We start from the raw sequence: 22,529 nt of genomic DNA, 5'->3' as shown, positions 1-22,529 counted from the left end.
TTGTATGTTCCATAACAGAAAAATATTGAAAATTGTTCATTTTTAAGATGAATTTGATTAAAAAATTATTTTTAATCATTTTAATGAATGACAGTAACATTTTGGCAAATCATATTCTTGAAACTAATGAGGCTATAATTATATTCATATTTATAAGAATTAAACTTTTTGTACATTTATCATGTCATAATAATGAATTCAAAATATTGAAGATCCATAGGAATTATATTAGACCTCTAAAAATTATTTCATAAATGTTTAAATTTCATTAAATTCAAAAAATTCAATTTTATTGAAATTAATGACACAAATATTTATCAGAAGTGAAAACTTGTTATTCTAGAACATAACTATTGGGTTTTTAGATGGTAATATTGATAATTAATAGATAAGATGTTACCTTATGAGTGAAGTGGATTCCAAATAAGAAAGATTTGAGTCTGTTCAAAAAGCAACCACAAACTATAAAGATGTGATATTAAATTGATTAAATGATTTATAAAGTTGATGGAGAAGAAGGCCTATTTTGTATTCTTGAATCTAAAACATATCAAAAGAATATTTATAAATTTTGTAAAGTTTGTTCCCAAGTAAAGATTTTCAATAGAAACAGTGTATAATTGAAGAAATTCATATTTGAAATTATCAAATATTAAATAGTTCATAAATTAAAGTTTTAATTAATTTTATATTAAATACAAGTTAATTGAATTATCAGTAACCCTTTTAATGCTGAGACAATTCTAATGCATATCATTAGAATATTAATGCCAAACCAATCCTACCCAGTTTAATGAAAGCATTGTATAAATATTTAATTATGTATACTTTCATTATTTATTAGTTCAATTATTCACTTCTATTAGTTAAAAAAAGAGTATATATTAGTTTTGTTAATTTAAATGCTTTAATAATTATAAATACGTTTATTCTTCTTTTTCAACTTGAATGTTAGTTTTATTGTAAGAACTTTTTATAAAAAGAGTCGTGTCCTTTAATTATTATATTTTTCTCTTCTATCAACATAAATACCAATTTGTCTATTAATGAGAATCTTAATCACACCCCAATCATTAAGGTGACCAGATTAGAACTTTTTTATTCTTTTAAATAACTCCAAAATGTATAGCACATTTTCAGTCTATTCTAATTGACTCCTCTTCAGTTAGAATAGGCAATTTTCATTAACTATTGAAAATTCATAAACATTTCTAAAATAAATTACAATGTTACATATGTTTAAACCCAAGAGTTATACAATTTTTATTTATAACTGTAATTTAAAATTTTCCATACATAATTTTCTTATTTGAAGTATGATTTTATAAAATACTAAAATTAAATAAATTACATTATTTAATATGTACTGGTACATTTATAAAACCATCAGTAATAGAAAAATTTACTTACAATAATAGTTCCAGAAATAAGTTGTTTATCCTTTGTATTCATTTAAAACTTTTTTTAAAAAAACAATAGTTCACTTGATCAATTAAACTAAATTATATTAATTATCTAATCAGTTCACCCAACTCTCACCTTCTAACAGCAATAATGTTATACATATACAGTATTATCAATTTTTATTCCTTCATTTTCATTTATATAATTATTAGACTTCTTCTTTATTTTTTTAATTTCTAAATGTTCTTTCAGCTTTTTTTAAATTTATTTTTTTCCTATTTAAAAATTTTTATTTTATTTAAATTCATTTGCAACCTACTGAATTATAATGTTTTGCCATTACATAATTTCATATTTATACTTTATTGCTGTAATATCTTCTGCTTTTGCTACTCTCATAGGTAATGATCTCTCCATTTCCTCCACATATATTTTTAGTGTGTCTCATGAACATCCCACTTTTTATACTACTTTTTTTAAAATTTATTTTTAACTGTAACATTATCATTTTTTAAATTATCAGTTTTCATAAACTGATTTTCCATAACCTCTGTATATTCAGGAACTAAATATATATTACAATCACTAAATATTTTTTCAAATTTTGTTTATTTTTACATTTACTTTCATTATTTGTATTTAAAATATTATCCATCCATTCACCTAATAATTTTTTAGGATATCCATTCAACATAAACTTTTTTAAAAACATTATTTATCTCTACTTTTTTTTATGTGTTTCTTCTGTAGTTTTATTTAATATTTTTTCTATACACATCTTAAAAATATTCATTTTTATAGGTATAGTGAAGTGTACAAATAATCGTCTGGGCGAAGCCAAGGCTTCTGGGATAACTTTTGCACTTTCCTGTACAATTTTTTTTGTCTTTTTAAATTTGCACGTTAGATTTTTATGATTTATGTGTCAAGTGCTCAGTAGAACCTTGGCATGTGCATAAATTATTTCTTGCAAAACATAATTAACTTTCAGAAAAGATATATTCAAAAAACGAAAATGCCAACTTTCACCTCTGATGCTTAATAACAAAAAAGTATTTTGACATTTTTGGGTGCTGTTTTTTATAATATAAAGTTAGACAGTTGCTTCATATTTTTGCACAGTTTGGTGAATTTCGGTTGAGCTATGGAAAAGTTATCCGAGTTCAAAGAAAAATAAACCAGATTTACGTCCCTTGTCTCCACTAGATGGCGCCACGTTACCCAGCTCTTCAATTCTCTCTATTGTAACTGCATGCCGAGCCTGTACCGACTTAAACAAATTGTCATTTCCTTTCGTCAACATATCAGCAGTTACGCTCAACTCCTTCCTCTCATTCCATCGGATATTTTCAACTTTTAACTATTTCAAATATGTTTTTGTTTTTAGTCGTGTCAAGCAACTCAGTCTGTCAGTCGAGACTGGACAAAACCTAAAACGCGGCTGCTTTTAACGAGCGACTCCAATTTATCAAAGAGTTTTCCCGCTTAAATGCGAACTGATTTTATTTTATTCTTTTATTTCTTATTTTTTACTTTAGTTTGCTTTACTTTAATTTCTTTCTTACATTTTTCTTTTTTTATCTGTACTTTTTCATCATTTTTTTTCTCAACAATAATTCACTTATAATCTTTGATTTGTGACACATTACTGTTCAAATGCTCGCCCAGGCTAACTATATCGATAAACATAGTCTCGAGTTTCTCGATGTCACCTATCTAGTAGTAAATTACCACATTTATTTTCTCTATACAGTACAATGCTTTCGAACATAAAGAAAATGAAATATTCTATTTATAGAAATCAATGCATTAATAATAACTTTAAAAAATTTATATCAAAATTCAGTCAAAAATATTTAATTCATTGAAATATTTATTCAATCTAATGTTACTAATTTAAGATTATTCATATAATACAGTATTTAGAAAATTCACATGTTTGTAGTTAGATAAAATTTGATTTGAATAATGTATTTTATGAGATTGATAATGTTTTTCCAAGTGGGAAATATATGTATTCTAAACACAATTCAAATCAATCATATAGAATAAGATAAAGTTTTGTAGCATGTAGCCTTCGACGTCGACGTTCTCTTTGGTAAAGTCTATTCCTTTCACGAACCAATCGACCTTCTAGTGAACGGTGTGGTCGACCACGGTGAACACCTCGAGGCCTACCTCGTCGGCCTCGATGCTGTTGGTGTTCTTGTACGTTAGCTGGTGGCGGAGCGGTTCTACCTCGTCCAGGAGGCCTTCCTCTCGAGCGTCTTGCTCCCCGCCGAGGTTCCTCTTGTGGCTGCTGTTGGATCTGTCTGGGCACTCGGCCACCTCCTCCTCTCATTACACCTCGAGCTCGGTGTCTTCCTCTTCGATGTTGCGTTGCAGCCATTTACTAGCTAAAGAACATATATTTTAGTACAAAAATAAAATCAAAACCAATGCCACTACCACAAACTGCTAGCAAGATATTCCAGAAAGTTCCAGAAGCTTTCCCTTATTACAGCTAGTGAAAGCTGCCATCTAGTGGGGATTAGAAATGTAAATCTGGTTCCTTTTTCTTTTAACTCGAATAACTTTTCCATGGCTCAACCGAAATTTACCGAAGTATGCAAAAATATGAAGCAACTGTCTAGCTGTCTATTCCAAACACCAGTACTCAAAAATGTCAAAATAATTTTTTTGTTATTAAGCGTCAAAGAAGCGAAAGTTGACATATTCGTTTTTTGAATATATCTTTTCTGAGAGTTAATTATATTTTGCAAGATATAATTTATCCACATGCCAGGGTTCTACTGAGCATTTTGACATCGAAACCATCAAAATCTAACGAGCGATTTAAAAATAATCAGACACAAAAACGCAAAAGTTAACCCAGAAGCCTGAACTCGCTTACTGTTTGCCTCAACTCCTTCCTCTTATCCCATTGGAAATTTTCAACTTTTATGTAACTATTTCAAATATATGTTTTTTAGCCGTGTCAAGCGACTCACAGACGTTATGTTTGACACACAGTTCCCTCAGTCCAGACTGGACAAATCTCAAACGCGCTGCTTTTAACGAGCGACTCCAATTTATCGAAGATTTTTCCCGCCTAAATGCGAACTGATTTTATTTCATTATTCTTTTATTTCTTATTTTTTACTTTAGTTTAGTTTAATTTAATTTCTTTCTTAAACATTTCTTTTTTATCTGTACTTTTCATCATATTTTTTTTCTTTTCTAAACAATAAATCACTTATGATCTTTCATTTGTGACGTATTACTGCTCAAACTGCTCGTGCAGGCCAACTACAGCAATAAATATCGTTTCAAGTTTCTCGATGTGACTTACTTTACTAGTAATATTATTATTATTGGGTTGAAATTTGAAAAATAAATTCCCACTGTCGTCCATCCCTCTGTCTTTCCTTAATCTCAAGAACGGAGTTAGATAGGTGAAAGACAAGATCAGATATGGAAACCATAGTGGCAGATATGGAAACCCAATTAACTATATAAGAACGTCAAATGCAAATCGGAAGTAATGTTATTTCAATTCAAAAATTTCCCCCAAAAAGTGTTAGATAAGTGACTGGCATGAATATGATTTACAGGGGCAAGCCATTACTATTTGGGGTGGAGAGCATATATTTTACATTAAATAAATTAAAAATACCATTAAAAATTGCAGCCAGGCATTGTGACGATGTTACAATAAATAATTGCTCATCTCTTATTATTTTTATATCCAAATACTGTAAAATTTTATCTTTTATACTTTCTAACTCAAATTTTAACTTTTTATCAATCTTATTAACTATTCTTAATGTATCATCTTTTTTAATTATTAATTCGTCATATAAGAACAAACAATCATATATGTATCTCTTATAATAACTTATTCCTTGAATCTGATACAATTCCTTGAAGCAATACATGATCCCATGATCCCTTTTATTTGTTTGAAATAGCTATGTTTAAAACAGAAATAATTATTATTCAATATATACTCAATTAAACTTATTAACCATTCTTCACATTTTACCTCTTCTAACACTTCTACTACATTATCATATTTTACAGATGAACACATACATACTGCATCTAAAGAAATCATTCTTTTATTTTTATTAATTGTAACAGATCCAATTCCTAAACAAAATTATTGACTTTTTTTTTATAAGGAAAATTTTAAATTACAATTCTAAGTAAAAATTGAGTAGCTCTTGGGTTTAAACATGTGTAACATTGCAATTTGTTTTAGAAATTTTTATGGATTTTTAATAATTTAGGAAAATTGTCTACTCTAACTGAAGAAGGGTCAAAAGAACCAAAATGTACATTTTGGAGTTAATTAAAAGAATAACGAAGTTCTAATCCAGTTATCTTTTTGATTATGATGTGATAAGTCCTCATTAATAGCCAAATTGATAGCTACATTAATAGAAGAGAAAATTATTGTAAGAAATTTAGTCAGAAATGAATAAAACTACCAACACTTAAAGCATTAAACTAAGACAAATTAAAAAAAAGAAAATATTTTTGAAGTTTCTATTTTTTAAAGAATGTACTTTCTTAACAAATAGGAATAAATATCAGTCAACTTTTGAAAATATTAAAATTTAGATAGCCGATGAAGTTTTTGGATATGTAGAGATTTAAGCTGATATAATAATGTAACTAATTTATAAAAAGAGATAGCACTAAAAGGGTTATATATATTATACCAATAAAGAAAGTTTTTCTAATTCATTCTATAAATAAACTATCTGTATATTATAAAAAAAAATGTAATATAAAGTGAAAAATATTACACCTTTCCAACATTGTATAAATAAATAACATCAATGTATTATTTTTCTTTGTATAAGCATTATTATTAGAATTGATAATCCTATTATAGCATTCTTATTTTAACTATTACATTGTCATCATTATTCAGGTTTTATATTATTTCAGTATACAGTATTTTAATTCAGCTCTTATCAATATAAAAGTAATATGTTTTCCAAAAACAAATAATACTTTACAATAAAGAATTTGCTTATTTATGTTATTTCAAATCATTTTCAAATAAATGTTTTCACCATTAGATGATATCAAGTGTTTTTTAATTTATTTTAGTTAAAAAACTTAGTTTCTTCTCAATCTATCATCATTATTATTGTTTTTATGCAAAATGCATGAAAAATAAAATAGCAAATATACATATATGGTATAATACTAAAACATTTAAAATCATGATAACAGATTATACTGATTTCTTACCACCAAAAATTATAATTATTATAGTATTTGTTATCATTATTCTTATTTAAGTAGTGTATAGTATAAATTTTTTACTCTTAGTAGTCACAAATAACAAAATATATATGTAGTTGAAATATTTATTTTAGATGTATAGTGTCAGAAAGTATAGAAGACTACAACAAATTACCAGATTGCAAAATTTAAATGATTTACTTTTCTTTGAAGTCTAATTTATATAAATTTCAATTGAAAAAGTTCAGCTACAGTATATGAATAAAAATATGAATTACTAGCAGATTAACTCGGTGTTGCCTGGGCAAAAAATAACAACACCAAAGATTAAGATTAGAAGTGTACAAAATAATCTATTATAGTACATTATAGTATTTGATTTATATAACTACAAACTTTACCTTACATAAGGGTTTATCATACCAAGTACCCAATCTAACACATTTTAAAAATTTTTACTCCTCTACTGTAGACAATTTAAAGAATTTTTAAAATGTGTTAGATTTATCATTTGGTGTGATAAACCCTTACCTAAGATTACCTTTGTAGTTACACAAATCAAATACTATACTATAATGAGCATTAAAATGAAAACCATATAAAGTTTGGTTATTTCAGCCTACCTTTGTCATGTTTATTGCGATACTCAGATGGTACAAAATGGCAAATTTCACTGGTCAAGCAGACACCAATTGAAAATATATCTTCAATTTTTACAGATATCATATTTTTTCCTAATGTTAACTCTAAGAAACTGTACCATGCAAAGCCAAATATCAAATGATAATCTGTCAACAAATCAAATTTTCACAAAAAATGGACCAAATATTTAAACTCAGCACACCAAAAACCACTTAAAACATATTTTGTGCTCGCAGGTAATCTTGTATTATGTAATTTCCTATTTGAATGCCACCATACCGCTGGTCTAATAGAAAGAAGGGGCTGTTGCAGAAGGGGGTTGAAGTAATTTTACCAAAAATAATCTTTGGCCTCCTTCCAGAAGATAAGATGGCCAATGACTACTAACAAATACTGATTACTATTAATATTTAAGAAGTGATCTGTGTTGGGTAAGTTGTGATGGCCCCACATGTAATCGAAGTTGCTAACCTTAATGTCCGAAAGTCTTTGTATGACTTGTAAAAAATTTTTTTAAATTTTATAAAAATGCAAGAATAATTGCTTTTATGTGATAATAGTGTTTATATTTTGCAAAAGATTGTATACACTACATGGAAGTATGTCCTCATAAATATCACATTTATGAAAAAATTATTAGAATTAGTGTGGTTTATTTCATTATGGCAATGCAACATGAGTGATCTGCCAAGAGGAATGCATCCTAGGAAGACTTATGTGAAGTTTGTCCCTATTTAGATGTCATTGATGTGAAGAAAACCCAGTAAACTCCATGTGGCCAGCTGTTGCCATGCCCAAACCCACAACTAGCTAACTACCAGTGTTCAGTGATTTTATCCACTTGGCTACCGAAGGTCACTTATTGGAATTAAGAAAGAAGTGTCATTCAAAAATGAAAAAACCCAAGTTGCTAGATGTGGAGAATTTAATATTACAGACTTTTCACAGGGTAATACTTTCAATTCCACCAGGGCTGCGGAGTTGGTAAAAAAACACTCGACTTCGATTCCTGATAATTTTAGTAGGTAGACTCTGGCAAAATTAAATACCAAGTCATTTTATGAGGGGCAGAGGCACTCATAGCAGGGATATCCTACTCTAAACTCTAAAAGGAGCCTGGGGTGTTTACCCAAATACTTTTATAGTTATTACTGTAAGTTAAATATTAAAAATACTATTTATTTGTATAAAAAAATTAATTTTTAACAAATACTTAATAAGAGGAGAAAGGGGGCAATAAAATTCTACATCTACATATATTCGACAGCACTTGCACTTCAATTTCACCCTTCCAGAAGAGTTAGTCCAACTAAAAGTGTACAATCTAGCTAGCTACTTCAGCCTTTTGTTCAGAAAATGAAAATATGTACTCTAGTACTCTGATCAATTAGTCTGGTTCATTCAGAAAAATAGAATACTTATTTAGAACAGAGATAATAAAGGAAAGATTCAAAAATATTCAAATTCAATTGAGTCAATATAATTTAACTACTACTAAATAGAAATACTACAAAGAATACTACATATTTAAAAAATTAAATTGATGTATTTTGTATTTAAAATAAATGAATTATAACAAAATACAAAAAGATTTTAAAAAATTAATAAATATATAATAAATTTTCTTTCATTTAAATAAAAAACTAAAGTAAATTTAAAATGCGGGAGTCAGAGTTGACACGTTTTTCCAACTCCGACTCCTCTGGCCAGAAATTCCTCCCGCTCAGACTCCACAGCCTTGGATTCCTCGCATGCAAGTGCTATGTGCCATCTGTTGTGGTAATGATATAGTACGTCTGATTCACACTATATTCATGTTGCAGTAATTAAGTGAATATAATATATATTTTTAAAAATTATATCCTGCTTTTATAAGAATTATATTTAGTTTATTATTTTCTTAAATTTTTTGCCAATAGGTGGCACTATTGATATTTTGGGGTGGGATGTATATCATTATCCAAGTTAGAAGTATGTGAACATAACTGCTGAGTTTTGTAGGAATTGGTTGAACGAGCCTAGGAGTGTATAGCGAACAAACATCCTCATTTATATATATAAATTAACCTTTTGGAAGTTTTATAATCATATTATACAGGTAATTTGAAGTCTTACCACATTTAGTCACTCAATCATGTGTGCATAAGAGGGAGAAAGTGTGTGTATGTGATCAAAAGAAAATTGTTGGCCACACAAGAAGGCAATCCTTACACTTGTTATGCATGGAGAGGCAATCCTTGCAATTGATGGAAAGAAAGAGACAATCCTTGCACCTGTTGGGTAAGGAAGATGCAATCCTTGGCATCAACTGCTTTTTTCTTGTTTTGTTTGCTTTAGGCACCCATTTTCCATTAGGCATATGCAATGCCTATTTTTTTATTTTTGCCTCTAAATTCCATTAGGCATACAACTGCATCAGAGAGCATTGACATTGACCTCACTATATCTCAAAAACAAAGTGACAGTCATGTACACCCATTTTTTTTATTACATTTTTGGATTCCTCATCACAATTAATGCAGAAGGCAAAGATTAATCAAAATCAATCCATCAAATTTTGAGAATGAACACAATTCTATAAGCCACATATATGAAGACTTTGCTAACATACAGTATCAATTATAAATGGGTTAATCTGCTATCAATAAATGGAATCTGATAGAAAAACTGTGTATTCAGATTTAAAATCAGTGCATCAGAATTAGTAGATAACAGTCACAATTGTTTGTTTAACAAAACCTCTGATGATCAGTGTAATTTAACAATTTATAAATAATAATTATAATTATTAAATAGTTTAATCTTTAAAACATTACTTTTTATACGTAAGAAGTCTGTTATTGGTAATTTGGTTTATAATAAAGCTTTTGATCTTTTTTTAATAAACTCTAGAGGAAGATATTTTATAGTTAATTCAGCACATTGATCTTGAACACATGATGCTTTCATTATTCTTATTTTTGTTGTAATTTTATAATTCTATAATCATAAAATATAAAAATACAAATAAATTCAGATTCTAATTATTATTAATTGCTATCAAAAGCTGAAATTTTACATTTGATGAAACTGATGAATATGAAAAATATGGCTATCATAAAATTTTATTATATGACAAAATAAATTATTTAGATTGCCATTCATAAACAACTAAATAAGATCTTTATGGAACTTTACATTCTATACCAACACTGAAATATTTGATTTACATAATTTCAAAAAAATCCTTTCTCATTTTTTGACAATGCAACTTTAATCAACATTGTATATTATCAGTTAATTCACATGTTTCACAGATCCTTTTCATGTGATTCAACCCACGAGAGCCTTATTATATCCCAGTCACGACAAATTTTTACTAATCAAAATCTCGAGGAAGACCATGATTACGGTCAAAAACGTTAGTTTTAATTAAAATTTGTTGTTACTGGGATATAATAAGGTTCTGGTGGGTTGATCATCCTTCCCAGTGATTCTGCGAGAAGTTGTTTTATTCATGTGATTCAATTAATTTTTGAATGCTGACTTATGTAATGATTATAACAAATGTGTATAAATTTCTAAGTATGTAAATGTGTAGTGATTCAAATTAAATTTTAACATAGGTCCTCCTTTACGTCGGATTTGGTTATACTATTGGTAGGGAGTGCGGCTACAGACCACATGTGATAACCAAAGGAAGGAGAAGGGCTTAAACTTTAAAACAGGATACGTGGTTTATGGGCGTATCCTTATACGATACGTCTAAATTGTTATAAACTATTTGAAATTTTCGACATTTTTGCATGAAATTTCAATTATAAAAAACAAAGGTAACAGGATGTGATGGAGTTTTCGAAAATAATCTGTAATTATAATCGTACCAATAGATGGCGGTAATGCATATTACAATCATTTTGACGTTAAAAATTTATAATTACTAAATCAAAAATTTATTTTGTGAGCGCGCGTGCATGTATATATATATATATATTGAATATAAAGTAAAATGTGATAAATTTAGAAAAGTCATGAATAAACGTTATGAATAACTTAATTATATAATCTAATTTTTAAACTTAATTGCCAACAAAGTTAATTTATAATTACGTTTTGTAATAGATTATGCATTTATGTAAATTAATGTATTATGAGACAGATCTAAAAAATAGGCATATGTTATCTTTCTGATTATATAATATTAAATTAAAATTATAATTATAAATCAGATTTACGTAAATTCAACATATAGTACTGTATTTATATTTTATGCTACATTCATATTATGATACATTCGATTTCGACTTGTATCGCACTACGTATTTATGCATTTGTTTTCATTTTTTTAAACCGGTCATTGATAATTAAATACTCCTACCCACGAGCGACCGCAGAGAGTGACAAAACGGGGCATTGCCCCTTAGTATCGAGTAAAATTTTTAGAAATTATAATCGTAGAACTGATTGAGATATGTAACCTTACACTCTAGACCAAGGGACGTTTGTCTGTCGTTTTGTATTGATGCAATACTATATTCTATAATCTACGTGAAACCCCCAAAAATTAAATAATAAACTTATTGATGTATTATTTGTCTCCAAGCTTTGTCCGTTGGAAAATTTTCTGCAGACGCCCATGTTCCTATCCGATCGTTTTTCTTAGCAGTTAATAATTGGAAGAAATGAACTGAGCTTTTATTGCAGTCATAAGCACATTAACTATATAGTCGGTTTCAAGTCTGCCCATATAGAATGATATGATCTACAATAGAATCGAATTATTCAGAATTGTTAGTTAATTTGGGTAATTAATAACAATGAATCGTTTCATGAAAGTTCAGATCGGAGTCTACTTTAGATTCCTCAACACGCAGACGAATACCTTACCGCAAGCTGTCCATTTTATAACAGTTAATACAGAAATGGAAAAATTCCCATAAAAATTCGGCCGCGGCGCTATTACATACTTGGCACTAAGCTTTACAAACCAATTAACTCAAAAATATTTTGCGACCTTTTGCAAACTGTGAGAGTTTGTACAGTATTTATGTTGTCATATTTCTCCATTTTGTATTATTCACAATTTAATTTTGACTCTGAGAATTGTAAACGTTTTGGTGAAAATCGATATACTGTATAGAAAATATTAAAAAAAAAATATGTTTATATATCTTGTTAAGTTTATAAATATTTAATTATTATAATGTATTGTATATTTAAACAAGTGTTTAATCGCTTGTTTCTTTTCTTATTTTAGAAGTATTCTATCATTTAATAAAAATTGAAAAACACTGATTTTTAGAATTAAGCATAATACATTTTTAAAAAGTAATTTTTCTTTTGTGTTTTTAATAGCGAATATATGATGCTTTTAAACGCAATGTATTTAAAAAGAGCTATAACAATAAAATAAAGTTTAAACCGAATATTTATTTCATTTCTTCGAATATAAATGCATGGTTTCGCAATTAAATTCGTAAATCATATGAATTTAATACGTTTGTGTTAAAATGAAAAATAAATAAATAAATAAATAAGCTTTTAACATTGCTAAAAATAATCTCTGAGAAGTAGCACATTTTTGAAATCGCTCAATAGAATCATTTACTTCTAACATTGTGTTCTCATGTATTGCATGTATGTTCGAATCACTTTTAGAATGGATTCGATTTTAAACAAGAAATAGTTTAAGGAAGATAAATAGAAAATAAAGAGAATTGTTTAGTTTTGTAATTTTATTCCATGTTTTACTAAAAACTTTATAACTTACTCATCGCAGAATGAGGCCATATATTTTCTGCAACAGAAGCAGTTTTTTCTTTCTTTCTGTTATTTATTTTTCAAAACTAAAGGTCTTAATTTGTGAATTCTTGTAACCAAATAATCTAAAACTTATACACAGTATTTTTAAAATTCTCTCTTTTGAACTAGCGGAACAGATTTATTTCTTGTAAATGAACTTTTTTTTACTAGCAAAGCACATTCCATCACTACAAACAATAACAATGTGCACAATACAAAATTTCTAACGCAGCTATGCGAGAACTACAAACGATACCTGAATAAGCTTGTAGAAAGGAGTAATCGGAGTGTTCAACTGTGACGGTTACATTAAATTTTACTTCAGTATAATTTTACGTGAAAAAAAAAATTTAAATATGTCGTGGAATGGTGATTAAGTTAACCACTTTGTTTCAACCTTCACCACAATCAATCAATCGTTTACACAACTGCAGTTAATTTCAGAATTAATTACAATTTGTGTAAGTAAAATAATATAATAAAACACAATACAGTGGTGCCTCGTATAATGTACGCCTCGAATTACGGACGCTGCGAGCAATGGACTTTCTGTTTGGCCGTTACGTGACTCGAGCAACGAACTGGCTGCGAACAACGGACTTTCCGTTCGGCAGTTACGTGAAGCGAACAATGGACTTTCTGCGAACAAGTGCGAATGATGTTTCCACTCTTTTGCCGTTGCCAATGACAATCTGCTATTTTTATAATATATTAGTATTATTAGAATATATTATTATTATATCTGAAGTACAGAGCTCCCGTTGGAATTCGGCTTGCTCCCTTGTTTATTACGTACAGTACATCACCTCAGTGCAGGGGGTATTTACATTTATTCAAGTGTTGTGCAAATCATGGCTTCTAAAAAAACAGAAAGGTGATTTCAATTGAAACAAAGCAAGAAATCATCAGAAGGAGTGAAAGTTGACAAAAACTTCCTTGTCAAATGGGGAGAGGTTCAGGAGTTTACCAACACTCATTATCCAAACAGAGCTGAGGCCAACAGGATCAATGATCTCTACAATGACACCCTTGCCCGTCATTTCCGACAGGTGTTAAAGAAGAGAGAGAAACAGACCACCTTGGACATGTTTTTCAAGAAGCCAGCAGCCAAAAAACAAAGGATGGAACAAGAGGAGCTGACCCTGCAAGCTCCGGTAGAATTCTCCTGAATCTGACTCTGATTAAAAAACAATAAAAAGAGACCTGCTGCAATGTGTAAAAAGTCTGTATCTGTATGAATGTGAGAAGAAAGTGTTTCTCCATCTCCTCCTCACAACATATGACTACCCGGCATAATTGGTGACAGCTCCATTTTCATTTTTTTTATGGTACAGTACGGTTATTTTATGCTGTGGAACGAATTATATGTTTTAACATGTATTTCTATGGGAAAATGCGTTTCGTATAACGGACTTTTCACTTAACGGACGTGCACCTGGAACGGATTAAGTACGTTATACGAGGCACCATTGTATCTGTTAATAAGTAAAAGAAAAATAATTTATACGTTAATGTAAGATCATTATTTAAAATTATATTTTTAATTTAAATGTAATTAGGATTTAATTAAATACATTTTGCAATAAACTGTCACACTTAATATAATAGAATAATATTAATATTTGACAAAAGATAAAATAATTTTTTTTTAATTTAATAGATTTAACAAAAATTCAAGGATTTTTGTTAAAATCCTTGAATTTTTGTTAAATCTATTCCTTAATTATTAATTTCATGATCAGTTTTATGAAATTAAAACTGATAAAAAATGATTGATTTAGTTAACGCAAGACATTGTCTTGTTAACGCTATTTGAAAAGCCACAATTACGCTCATTGCTGACGGAAGTAATCTGCAATGAGGCTTGACAGCACGTTTCATTGTTATTCCTGTTTTTATAATGTAACGTTTTAATATAATATGCAGAGTATCATTAAAACATTTCCATTGTCATCTACTATATTAAAGAAAAGTCAGTTCATAAATTTTCGAAAAGAGATACTATATAAAATCCATTCGTTAAGTTACTGCTTACAAGACTATGCTTTAATTAATAACCTCATTAATTGTTTGTAAGGTGATTGAAATTTTTAATGTTTGTTATCATGCTAAAATCATATATTATTAATTATTGAGGTTTTTTAAGTGGTTTAATGTATTTGGGGTTTTTCGAATGGTCGGAAACGATTTTAGAATTTTTCTCATATGAAGTATTTTCCTATATCCGAATCATTGTTGGTAACGTATTAGATTAGAATAATGGGCTATGGATGTCTACTCATATATTTTAACCTCTCAGTTTCTTTTGAAGATTTTATGCCTCCAAAGTTTCTTTTTAGAATCGCCAATTGTGGATTCGCTGTTGCTGAATTGTGGCCTTATCAATCCCACGATAATGTTTTTACTCGTTCGTGCTACAGACAGTAAAGGGGCCTTTTTATCAAACCCATCGTGAGTTCAGCTACGCCCACAAAGGGATAGCCCGTTAGGCTAAGACTCCACTACCGTAAAAACCCCTCGCCGTAAAAGCTTTTAATCACGTGACCCCGATATCTTACGCTTGAGCAGGCCGTAAAACCAGCGTAAAAGCGAGTTGAGCTATGTTCAACTTTCGACGCGAATACGGCCGTAAAGAGGTACTGTACCTTCCACCAATCAGAAGTCAGTGAAATCTAAGTCATCGCGACACGGAGCTAAAATGGCGGAAAACGAGCTTTTGTGTACGTTCCCTCGTGGCTACTCTAGAATAGATCCGGAAAGATTTATCGAAAACATCCGAAAGTATTCGTGTATCTACGACAAGAGGTAACCTAATTATAATAATGGATACCAAAGGAAATCCTTCAATTTAGAGTATATAATAAAAAAGCTAAGCTTATAAGTGCTGTATATTATCTTAATAATACGATAATAAAAGTTAGTATATGAAAGTAAAGATATTATTTTTACTACATTTGTAATTATAGTACAGAAAAAACTAGTAGAATATAATCATTGTCTTTATATTGATATACCACGTATACAACCGTCTTTCGTTTCTACCAATTCACGTGCGAAGAAGTATTTACTTTCGACACTTGGGGCAGCACCGTTGCCGTAAAAACTTCGCGCTAGCCGGACCTCCACCGTAATCCGAGCGCAAACGCAAATAGGTCACGTGATTAAAAGCTTTTACGGCGAGGGGTTTTTACGCAGTTTTTACGGTAGTGGAGTCTTAGCCTTAGTGAGGAATGGGGTCGGACGTATCCAGGACGGACTACTCACTCAAAATTCCTGGAGTTTTTCGACCTGACCAGATTCTTTCTTGGGTTCCCAGAGCGGTGGACTTACACCTTAACCGCTCGGCCATCACGCTATAAACCCATTATGGTGATGCTTAAAAAAGCCCTCTTAGTAGTAATCCCAGGGCTTTTTATTTTCCTTTTCACTTTTGGTTCTTTTCACCCAGAGGGTACTAAGATTTTTCCAAAAGTATCTTGGATTCGTACAGCTCCATAAAGGCCGGCGCAAGGAAATATCGATGCAAACGGTCGAAGCAATTTAGTTAGATCATCGCCCGCTTGATGGCAATCGTTTGCCAGTTACTGGCTCAATATCACTCTGTTATACCCTTTGATGGAAAGTAGGCGGTCTGTTCGACGTCTCTACAATCCAAGACGTTTGATTTTTCGGGCAGCAAACGATGCTTATGTGCACTTCAAAGTTTGCGAGGAAGTAACATGCACAGTAGGCCACAAAGAAGAGCTTTTATGCTTCATGTTTCGGCCATGTCCTGACAACGCTGTGATTACGAAACATAGATTTTCATAGAAGTAACAAAATAAATTATTTTATTGAAATTTATAAATCTATCGGGTCCTCGATTTCGTTTTCGTTTATATGGAAGCTAACATCAATTACGAAGTCGTCGTCATTTTACGAAACAAACTACCTAGCAATAGTTCGTAGAGGGGTATACGAAATGGTCATTGGTTCTGTAGAACTACGTCAAAAGTGATATCACAAGCGGCGAATTTGCTTCATAGTCAAAGCAAACTAGTCACGTGACCATAAAATTTGCCTCTGGCGTCACGTCGAAAGCAATGGCATTGCCTAGTTTGCACCATCCTTAATGATAGCAACCAGATAATGTGGGATGGGGCCAAACTTATCTAGGACTTTCCATCTATCAAAAATTCCTGTGGTTGCTCGCCCGAATTCGATCCCGAATCTCCCAGAGAAGTAGGTTAAGCCTCAACCGCTTCTATCACCCGACTATTGAAGTATTTTAGGGCAGAGTCAAAAAAGACTCAACTGTCATACTCGACTTAATTAAGTCCCTAGAGCCTGCTTTACCGTCTTAGCTATATGACATTTTAAACCGATAAGTTTGTTGAACTTTCGTAATGTGATGCAGAGTTAAGTAAAATTCAAAAAGCCAAATATACTGAAACCTGCATTTTCTCAGGCCGCTTAATGGGGAAAAAGCCAACTACGTGGCGTTTGTCAAAACTAAGGGGTCGTCGCTAATTAAAAAATATTGGCAATACTGCATGGAATTGTTCATGCGCAACAACTTTAAGTGATTCGTTTGGTAGCTGTCATTCATTGTTATCAGTCTATTGCTGTTTTCTGTTCCATGATAGCAATTTATTATGGCTGATAGAATAAGCAATTCTGTCACTTACAATGCCAGATCAATAATCGCTAAAGGTCAGTGTTGCAGATATATATTGTTAAATGTGTGAAGTTTATGGTCCTACAGTAATGAGTGAAGAAAAAGTTCGGCAATAGTGTTGCCATTTAATTATCCTAAAGCAGACTAATTCTTGATGTCAACATCGCCTCCAGTTCTGAATGTGCCATTTATATCTGCGATATCTGAGTTTCGAAAGAGTTTCACACGTGATCGATTCGAACGCGATTGACGTTATTGGCTCCAGAAAATCCACGAGGAGGTTAGCTTTTTGATCCCAGAAAACACTAGCCATAATCTTCCGTGTTGACTTAAATTTCTTGGGCTTTGAAGAAAATGGGTGACATCATTGCATAAATTCTTGTTTTGATTCAAAGCTCACATAAATACGTGTTTCGTCACCAGTAACAATATGGAACAAACGTTCTTTTTCCTCTCGCTCATTATGGACAAAAAAGCACAAGTAGTTTCCATTTTTTGTTTTTGTGCACATCCGCCAACTTTTTTAACATCCTTCTCATACACAATTTTCGAGCGTTTTGTTAGTGAGAATCCAATAGAGAATAGACTATAGATGATAAAATTTCGAGAACTCTCTGCAAGATCGTGGTAAAGCGACAGTTTTCCTGAATTTTTGAGTTCACACGTTTGAAGAGTTCATCCTTCTAAACATTGGCCTTCCATTTATTTCTTTCTCGTAAACATTTATGTAGCTTCCTTAATTAATTAATTAAACTTTCAGGCGGCCGATTAGATGCACAGAGGATAACGCTACCAAAAATGTCTGAAACAAAGCAACGACTATGCCGAATAGTAAAATAGAAATGTAGCTATTTCTTAATTAGTAAAAACCAATTAAGGTACAGTTTTTTATTTCAACTAATGATCGGCTTTTGGCATATTGGGCTGCAATTTGAAAAAATTGTAGACTTATAAATTCCCACTGTCGTCCGCCCGTCTGTCTTTTCTTAATCTCAAGGACGGATGATAGAGAGATGAAAGACGAGACCAGATATGAAAACCTTAGGGCGGGAGGCCCCGATTACTAAATACAAACTTCCGATGAAAACCGGAAGTCATGTTATTTCAATTTAAAAATTTTCCTTGAAATGCGTTAGATAGATGATTCTACTGCTAACAGGAAAAGTATTATATACAAGGGCAAGACACTACTAATTTGAGGCGGAGAGCATATATTTTAAATTAAATAAATTGAAAATACGATTAAAAATTGCAGCCCGACATTGTGACGATGTCACAAAAATAATTGCTCGTTACTGTTATATTATACATTTTATTCAATATTCATTTCAAAAAGTTCCACAAAAATATATATAATAATAATTTGACAAACTGACATACATTTTAAAATTCTTTGCCTTTGTCTTACAGTACTAAAATTGTAATGAGAAATATTCTTTCATTTTAAGATAAAATCTAACTTAAGTTTTACATTTCATTAGAAATTCTTAATAGGGAGGCCCTAAAATTTTTGAATCGCTTAATTTGTTGTGAGGATTGTCTGAATATCGTTTAAATCTTCGTTATTTTGTATAAATAGGTTTGGAGCAACATTTATCATTAGTAATATAAAAGCCGTCGTGTGTGTATGTGTGTGTGTGTGCGCGCGCGCGCGCGCGAATTCCTTATAACTTCTGCAATTTTTGTTGTTCAATCCAGATGAAATTTTGGTTATAATCGTTTTATGTTCTGACGGAAAGTATAGGATACTTATTTTGCGAAAATATTAGCCATAGAATAAACGTTTTATCGATTTTGGTTCGGTGATCGCACTTACGTTGCAGTGACATTAGTGATTTCATTTAGTTCTTACTTGACAAGAGAATTTCCCTTAATTAAGTTCCATTTTTAAATATTTTGGCAAATGGAGTATTTTAAACATTCGATTTAATGAATTAACTTTAAGTAAACATAGTCGCATCGTGTCACTTCTATAACAAATTGTTTTAAAAAGTTCCATAATGACCACGTGACATTCAACCATACAATCGGAAATAACGATCCAACGAGCCCGTTATTTAGAAAGTGTTATCGTTCATCTAATTAAAGTACTGTATTGGTACAGTACATATAATTCATCTTTGTTTTATCAGCGTGGAATTAAAAAAACTGCTATTTTGTCGGAAAAAAATGTCTAGAAAAAAGCGTAAGAGTAAAATTGGTCAGGTAAATTCTAGTTCTAAAAGAATAAGAACAGCTGAGACCCCTGAAGGCAGTGAAGTCCGACTTCAGCAACATCGAGTAAGAATGGCTTTGTCAAGGGTTATCTGTAGAAATAGCATCACAACGTCAAACTCGAGTATAAACTACTTAATCTGTATCTCAACTTTTCTTGAATTTCTTGAAATATCTACTCTTCTCAATTCTTCAATATCTACTTTCTCATATAGTATATACTATATAGGCTACCAAGTTTATATATCAGATAGTAACATTTTATAAACATGTAAGTAAGGTTGCTTAGTTTATAAAAAGAGACTCTCACGCTTTCGAAAACCACAAAGCAATAATCAGACATGATTTATATGATTGTACAAAAATAACAATTACGTTTTGACATTGATATATTACAATTTTTATACAGTATTTACTGTATCATATTTTTCGATATATTATTACAGTACATTATATTTTAAGAATTGTAACAATTTAACATGTGTGATTGTTATAATAAATTTTATAAGGATAATTTTTCTAAACTATTTTTACTTTAAAATTTTCATACGTCGTCACGTAATTTCTGTAATTACTGGTGAACGACATTCAGTGTAAGGAATACGATACACTCGCGAGCTGCAGTTTGGCCATGTTTGATTATATTCAAATAAATATATATTTGTAATGTTGGTTTGTATACATAAAATACTACATTGGAGAGTAAAGAATACAGGTGAAGCGAAAATGCTAAAATAAAAGTATCGAAAAATTTAGGTAAATTTTCCTAAATTTAAACCATAAAGATTGAATCAATCTCATAAATAATTAACCTATTTTCAAGAGCGGTTAGTATGCCGGCATAAATTTTGAGTAATTTGGATAAATTGAATGCAATATTTCTAGATTTTGTAATTTATTACAAGAAAATACATAGTTGTTGAGTTCAAGAACTAATATTTTTTTACACGTTTGCTTCATTCCGAATACGATCACATATTAACAGTAATGTTTTCAATATACAGTGGTACCTCAGAATACGAACGCCGCAGCATACGAAATTTTCAGGATACGACATGAAATTCGAACATATTTTTGCTCCACGATACGAACAAAAACTCACCATACGACGTTACATTAGTTTGCAGCGCCATTTTTTATTCACTTCTGTTCGTTGGTCTCAGTCAGCGTGTTTGCTTCGTCGTGGAAGGATCTCGCTCGATAAAGGAAATCTTGAGGTATTATCAGAAAGTGACTGATTTTATTGAAAAGAAACATCCCAAAAAGATTCACACTGGCCGTATTGCTGCTCGGAGTAATGACATTTGCCTAAGTCATTTTAGAAACATTTTAAAAAGTAGGCAAAGCCAAACCTCTTTGGATAGATATTTTACCAAGCGACCTCTATCCAATGAAAGTGCTGGTGGAAGTGAAGGAAAGAAAGCAAAAAGCAGTGAATTAAAATTTTTAAAAAATATATAAAACAACACTAATTTTTTAATCTTCTCTAAGTTATTGTTACATTATGTTATGTAAGTTAAGTTTTAGTATCATTTCCTTTCTCCCTATCTTCCGCCACCAGTTTACACCTCCACCGTCGTCTATCCTCAAAGGTAAAGTGCAAATATAGCTACATTTTTTTTAATCAATTATTATTCTATTATGGTTATTTATACATTTACAACTACAAAACGCATTTTTCAGTGTTTTCCTTATTATAGTTATTTTTTTCAATGTACAACTTCGCTTTAATTTGAGTGTGTTTTTCGTGTTGGAACGAATTATTTGGTTTTACATGTAATCGTATGGGGAAAAATGATTTACCTTACGACATTTTCATGATACGATCTCAGTTTCAGAACGGATTAATTTCGAATCCTGAGGTACTGTATCACTGTATGCTGATAAATAGACTTATAAGTATACGCCTAATTTTTCGAATCGCCCACACAGCCAAACTACTTTTTACACCACGTTCTTCCAATCAGCAATTAAAATTAACAAAATTCAACATCTGTATATTTATTACGTTGACAATATTATATCTATAAACTGTGATTTTCGTGAAAACTTTCATTATATATCTTAAAATGCTAATTTCAAAATTAAATTTTATCATTAAGCTGCAATTAGGTCAAAGTGAACGTATTTAAAAAAATACTTATTTATTATTATTTAGGTCAAGAATAATTTATTTCATAATATGCATCGTATATGCATTGCAATGAATGCATTGTAAATGATGAAATACTCAGCAGGAATCGATGGTTCTTTCTCGAGGCATCAATGTACGTGAGTTATATGATAGGCCTCGATTTTGTCTTTTACGTGTGATCTGACTTGCAATAAGGTCGACAAGTGGAATGAGAATTGAAATGGCGTCTGATCAAACTATCCATGAAAAATCATAAGATAATAGATGCGAATCCAAACTTAAAATCACGCACAGCAATAGGATACTTTAATACTCCCGAATCTTTTCGAAATCTATCAGCAATCACTATAATTGTTCTTCTTGTCAGAATACAAAATATGATCAGAATTAACGGGCCACTTTGTAAAGATAATTGCTCGATTAAGGGCTGTCCATAAATTACGTCCGCATTTTTCA

The 22,529-nt window shown here is 30.5% G+C and overlaps 1 protein-coding gene across 2 annotated transcripts in view; it reads right to left on the bottom strand.

Annotated features, from left to right (window-relative positions):
• Positions 1 to 361: 361 nt before the first annotated feature.
• Positions 362 to 22,529, bottom strand: part of LOC111631235 — a 35,662-nt gene continuing 13,494 nt past the window's right edge. Inside the window, exon 5 of one of the 2 annotated variants that reach the window (XM_023375436.1) lies at positions 362 to 540. In XM_023375436.1, the coding sequence (XP_023231204.1) occupies positions 463 to 540 (78 nt within the window). In that variant the 3' untranslated portion in view covers positions 362 to 462. Of the gene's footprint in view, positions 541 to 2,129; positions 3,801 to 22,529 lie in introns of those variants that run through there. The other variant, XM_023375435.1, reaches the window with a different exon arrangement.

This window comes from Centruroides sculpturatus, unplaced genomic scaffold, assembly GCF_000671375.1.
Source record: "Centruroides sculpturatus isolate CEXI.00-Female unplaced genomic scaffold, Cexi_2.0 scaffold50, whole genome shotgun sequence".
Taxonomy (NCBI): domain Eukaryota; kingdom Metazoa; phylum Arthropoda; class Arachnida; order Scorpiones; family Buthidae; genus Centruroides; species Centruroides sculpturatus.
Note: the sequence above shows the minus strand (reverse complement) of the source record. Positions and strands in the feature narration are given on the sequence as shown.